The 6,000-nt window shown below is 41.4% G+C and overlaps 1 protein-coding gene across 2 annotated transcripts in view; it reads right to left on the bottom strand.

The window, feature by feature from the left end:
* Positions 1-2,381: 2,381 nt before the first annotated feature.
* ankhd1 (ankyrin repeat and KH domain containing 1) overlaps positions 2,382-6,000 on the bottom strand; it is a 35,785-nt gene continuing 32,166 nt past the window's right edge. For both annotated transcript variants that reach the window (XM_061834543.1, XM_061834542.1), the window contains exons 37-39: positions 4,393-4,577; positions 2,565-2,732; positions 2,382-2,488 (exon numbers count right to left, since the gene is read on the bottom strand). In XM_061834543.1, the coding sequence (XP_061690527.1) occupies positions 2,429-2,488; positions 2,565-2,732; positions 4,393-4,577 (413 nt within the window). In that variant the 3' untranslated portion in view covers positions 2,382-2,428. The remainder of the gene's footprint in view (positions 2,489-2,564; positions 2,733-4,392; positions 4,578-6,000) is intronic.

Here is a 6,000-nt window from a genome sequence, read left to right as displayed (position 1 = left end):
AAGTGGCAAATCGGAAAAATCCCACTCAGAGTATACCAGTTCCGACAGCGATTATTTGGGGGGTTGTTGTTTTGTATATCTTTAAACAATACGGTCCCTTGTACAACCATCATTAGCTTTATGTTGAGAAATCCTTTAAATCATAAGCGCCCAATAACTTTGATTCCTTAAAGCAGTTTCTACAACTTTCATGTCATGTTATTATCCAAGCCACTTATCCTCACAAGGGTTGTGGGAAAGCGGGAGCCCGAAAGGCAGACTACACCCTGAACTGGTCACCAGTCAGTCGCAGGGCAGATATCGACACAATGCCTGAGCGGGAATCAATCCCACGCTGCCGCACCAAAGGCAGATGTGTGTACCCATACAGCATCAGTGACTCCTACTCACATTATGTTGAAATAAACTAGCAAACTATGTTTTACCATTTGACAGTCTGTCTCCGTGGGGGTCGCCAGTCTGAAGAAACTCCGTAAAGTCGGAGAAAATAATTTTTTCTCCGACTTTCCGACTCGGCCCTCCCAATTTGAGTGGCGTTCAAGTGGACCTTTACTCTTCGAAGGTCAGAAAAATTCTACGTGTCATTGTCATAACACGTTTGAGGATTTATTCAACCCATTTTAGGTACTACTCCACTCTTTTTGTGGAATTCTTTCCTTTACCAGAGTACCCAAAAACCAAAGGGGACCATATCCTCTCACCTAATCACAAACTCATGAAATGGGGGTCAGCATAGACCAGCCACTACTTAAAATGCCCATTAAACCTCAGGTCTCAGATGTTTTAGTAAGCTTTTCATGCTTTGGTTCTTGTTGCTTTCAATCCGAGGCCTCGAGCGAATGCTGACTGCCATTTTGAACAGTTCATAATTTCCTCCATCTTGAGCATCAGCTGGAGAAAAATAGCCTCATAGCACAATGTGGCCACAACTACAGTTCACCGTCACGCTCTTGTGCTGATGACGAGCAGTGTTGTTTGCATTAGACATACTCTTTGGCGGTATGGCCAAAAATGTTTACCTTTGTTTCATTGCAGACTACCACATTTATTTTATCCCAGTTTGACTTGCAACTAATCCAAAATCTGACCAGTCTGCTGAGATAGGCTTCTGGTCTCATACGGGCCAAATGAGAACCAGCACTATAGAAAATGGATGGATGGATGGATATGGTTAACACTGATTTTGTGCTGCAGCCATCCATTCATTTATCATACACCTTATCCTCACTTGGGACCACCTCAGCCAACTCAGGGTAAAAAGTAGGATAAACCCTGAACTGGAACCTAGCTAATATCGCAGGGCAAATATAGACAAGTCATTCAAGCTAACATGCACACCTACGATGCATGTTTTCGAAAGTGGGAGGAAACTCGAGTGCCCAGGGAATATCCCAGGGAGGAGATGCAGACTTACACGGGCGAGGCCAGATTTGAACCTGGGTCCTCAGAACAGTGAAGCAGATGTGTAAACCAGTCAGCTGTGTTCATCATTTGAAATTATTTTGTATTTAACACGGAAAGAGTAAACAAAAAAATCAGAGAACCAATGCCTCATTGCGAAATGGTAAATGGAGTGCAGTAAACTTTTGCAAGGCTTTTATGTACAACATACACACACCATCATGGTGCTCAAGGCACTTTATAGAGGCTCACGTTTATAGACCAATGGATGGTTGCTGTCTTGGGAGCAATTTGATCTTCAGCTTGTTGTCCAAATACACTTCAACAGCGGACAGTTGCAGCCAAGACCCAAACCAATGACCCTCTACCAACTGATCCTCAGCCAAAAAGCCAAATACTTAAATTAATTTTGTTTCATTTCAAAACAGACAACCCCCTTTACCAATAACACAAATACTTTTTAATCTTTTTATTGAATATTAAGGTAAATATTTCACATTAATACAGGCTACATAAAGTAGAGCCACTATACGACATGAAATTTACTCTCATTTTAACCCTTTTTAGTATGTAAACAATTATACATGTTATTTACCACTCTAAAAGGTTCTGATTTCTCTTTAGGTAATCATCTAGGTTTGGGCCAAGTTAAATAGCTACTTCATGTTCAGCCCCTTGCAGCCAATGAACGGTGTGTATGCAGGTTGAAGTCAAAAACAGAAAAAAAAAAAAAATGAAAAAAAAAATCATTGCTAAACTATGCAGAGAACGCTTCCTGTTGAACAGGCGTTCGAACATTTAGTTTGAATCACCAGGACACTCAAGTGAGTTCCTTCCTCATCTCAAATAGGCACGTCAAGAATGGGCTCGGGAGAACTTCCAGTTCTTCAACCTCTGCTCTGCACTCTGTTCTTTATTTGTGTTATGTTGGAATTTTGTTTGTTCATCATAATTGGTCAGAATCATCTGTTGGTAAGCCATTTTTCTTTTTTTTTTTTTTTTTTTTTTTGATTGCAGACAACGCCATCTAGTTGACATGATTCAGGTGCACGTTGCCGACGTGTGGCGCCCAAGTGCCGGGCCACATCTGAGGGTAGAAAGCAACAAGTCAGCCACGGGTCTAACAACAATGACTGCAGTCAACATGAGTACGGGGACAGTACCTGCTGTTGTGGGTCGGTGTTGTCTGCGTTGTTTGGGACCACTTTGATGATGGGGCTCCACGCAGGGTCACTGGCATGCAAACCATTGTACATGGGTCCCCCGGGCCCCTCTGCCATTGATGGATGAGGGGGCAGCATGGTTCCTCCATACATTGACATGGGCATTCCCTGACGCATGACGACAGAAAATATTTTAATGCGTAGTCATTTTGGTGGTCATGTGAAACAACATAAACTGGAGAGTCCTAAATTTGTGACCAAGTTTAACTTCCATGTCGGGGATGTAATCGCAAAAGTACTAGTAAAGTGGTAATTACAATAAAAATCTTTGTGTTTTAATAATAATGTTTAGGGACCTACAAGGATAACAGTGGCCGCACAGACCCAGGTTGTGTGAGGTTCAAATCTGGCCTATCCTTCCTGTGTCTAGTTTGCATGTTGTCTTCGTGCTTATGTGGGTTTTCTCGGGGTACTCCAGTTTCCTCGCATACTCCCAAACCATGCCAGGTAGTTTAATGGAAGAATATTTTCCATTGGTATGAATGTGAGTGCAAATGTTTGTTTGTTAATATAAACTCTGTGATTGGCTGGCGACCAGTTCAGGGTGAACCCTGCCTCTCACCAAAAGACAGGTGTCATTCACACGTCACCATAGTGAGGCTAAATGGTTGAGAGGGTGAATGGTGTTTTAATAAGTGACTTTAGCAAGTCGGAGGTGTATGTCTACAGTATGAAAAAAGAATTATGAGAGAAGTATTCATTTAACCTGGGTTGACAATTATGAATTTAATGGACATCCTCTTCTTAATCCATGGGGTTTAATATAACACTGGTACTCCCTTTGCAATTAAAGGGAATGGAAGGACCGCAATGCACCTTTTTGCTAATATTATACAGTTTTTATGCTGAATACGAATCTTAAGTCCATTATGAAGGAAACATTTTTATTTTTCGATTATTTGCAACAAATTATCTCTCATTGCTGGAGAAGGAAACGAAGCGGAAACACCAGATCAGGGGCGCAACGTAGGACGTTGTGACAACAAAATGGATCGAGTAGGAACACATTGTAAGAACGCCGATTAATTTTCTGATAATTTGACAGATGAACATTATTCTGAAAGGTCCCATGAAGACGGTGAAGAATACGAGCTTTATGAAGGGGTTAAAGGTTATCAATTTGAGCCAGTTAGACAACACACACGTTCGAATTCTGACCAAGTCGCTGGCGATGAAGGAGCAGACACTGCAATCAGACCCATCATGGAGGATATGCCTCGTGTTGGTTTCGGTTTAGTTAGTCATGAACTGATATCTCAGCTATCTCCGGGCGAGAGGCAGGGTACACTCTGAACTGGTTGCCAGCCAGCCGCAGTGCAAATAAACAAGCAACCATTCGCACTCACTTTGACACCTATAGGCAATTTAGAGTATTCGATGAAAGCGAGCATGTATGTTTTTGGGATGCAGGAGGAAATCCGGAGTACTAAGAGAAATCCACGCAGGCACGAGGAGAATATGAAAACTCCACACAGCCAAGGCCGGATTTGAATGCAGGTCCTCAGAACTGTGAGGCAGATTATATTAACAGTTGTCCAAAGTGCCCTTAGAATGGGATAGTTATAATCCAACATGAGTCAAGACAGGTGAGTGACTACTTTTGGTTATATAGTGCATTTTTATAACATTTTTTAAATCTATATTTGCAGGAAAGTCCTTGGGATAAACAGGTTCACCTTGAGTTTATTGGGTGCCATTTGTAGTTTAAAAATGTCAGTACTCCCACAAAACAGAGGACCTCCTGAACATTACTATTGCATTGAGTTACCTTTGGGAAGTCCATGTATGTGCTGGGCATGTGCTGAGGCTGGTGGAAGTTATTAGCAGGGTTGGCGATGCCCGTGTCATCCTGCTCCATGGGCTGGTGCTGAGAGAAGGCTGACTGGTCCGCCTGCAGCTGAGCATGCATCATGTGGCTACTCATCAGGGGCTGTGACCAACCAGACATTCCTTCTGTAAAAACACAGAAACAAACACAGCTTTAGCAATAAAATACCAAGAATCACAGGGGGGAAAAAATGGATACATATACTACTACTGTTTAAAAATATAGGGTCATTGATAAGTTTCTGGTATTTTTTTTTTTTAAAGAAAAGCTCTAATGTAATAAAAAACCAAAAAAAAAAAAAAAAAAAAAAACTATACAGTGCTCTTTTGACTTAATTTCTTTCATGACCAAGGTCGTAACTCAAATTAGTAGCAAATCAAATAAGGTTTCCTCACTGACTTGAATTGCCATTCACACCCCACACCCCCCAAAAAAAGTTTTCAATAAGGAATACCGTGAAAACATGAGCTACTTAGGTGTAATTCAGTCCAGTCACAAACTAGTAAATGTGTTGTTGTGTACCCTTAAGGAGTGGGGCCTAGTGACAGGTGCTGTAGTTATCTGGTTAGTGGAGTGCTCGAGACGGGTACAGGCTCCTTGTATTTTCATCTTTTAGAGTTTATCCCTTTCAACAGAGAGCTCAAAGTGCATCTGCGACATTTTGTCCACTGGTCTTGCACTGGAATATTTGAGTCCTTGGCGGCATAGCGTGTTACTGCCAGTAGCCTGTTACTTTGGTCCCAGCTCTCTGCCGGTCAAACAGTCCACCCAAGTATTTCTGGGATTTTTGCTCTTTGTTTTTGTGATCATTTTGACCCCACGGGGGGAGATATTGTATATAGGCTCAGATGGAGAGAGATTATCACTGTTCTAGTATGTCTTCCATTTTCTAATAATTTCTCCCCAAATTGATTTCTTCACATCAACCTGCTTATCTATTACAGAGTAAGTCTTCCCACCCTGGTGCAGGCCTATAATTTCGTTTTACGTATCCGTTAACAGCTCTTTAGTCTTGACCAAAGTCTAGCGTATGACTGAGGTTGCAGACATTTCTTTTACTGATGAGTTCAAACGGGTTGCATTAATACAGGTTAAGGACAGAGGAGCCCATTGAAGAAGTTGCAGATCTGTCAGAGCCAGAAATCTTGCTTGTTTGTAGGAGACCAAACACTATACACCATAATTTGCTAATAAAGTATTTAAAAATTAGACAATGATTTTCTAGATTTTTTTTCATCTGGTGTGTGTCATAGGTTAGATATACCTAAAAAGAAAATGACAGGCCGCAAGTTGGAGGACCTGTAGAATTGGTGGGTGAAAAAAAAATACTTTTTTGCCCCACTGTATTTTATGTAAATATTAAGTGTACCAGTTTTTAAAGGCCGTCCAAACCATTCGGGTCAAGTGTTCCTGTTAGGTCTGTATGCATATGTCTCGTTCGGTCCACAACTTTTTTTTACTCATACTAATTTAATAACAATAACTGCTTTTTAAGGGCAGACATCACGAGTGCAAGAAAGCAGGTACGGCATTATACAGAACATAGAG

Source organism: Syngnathoides biaculeatus, chromosome 11 (genome assembly GCF_019802595.1).
Source record: "Syngnathoides biaculeatus isolate LvHL_M chromosome 11, ASM1980259v1, whole genome shotgun sequence".
Taxonomy (NCBI): Eukaryota; Metazoa; Chordata; class Actinopteri; order Syngnathiformes; family Syngnathidae; genus Syngnathoides; species Syngnathoides biaculeatus.
This window is presented reverse-complemented; position numbering and strand designations above follow the sequence as displayed.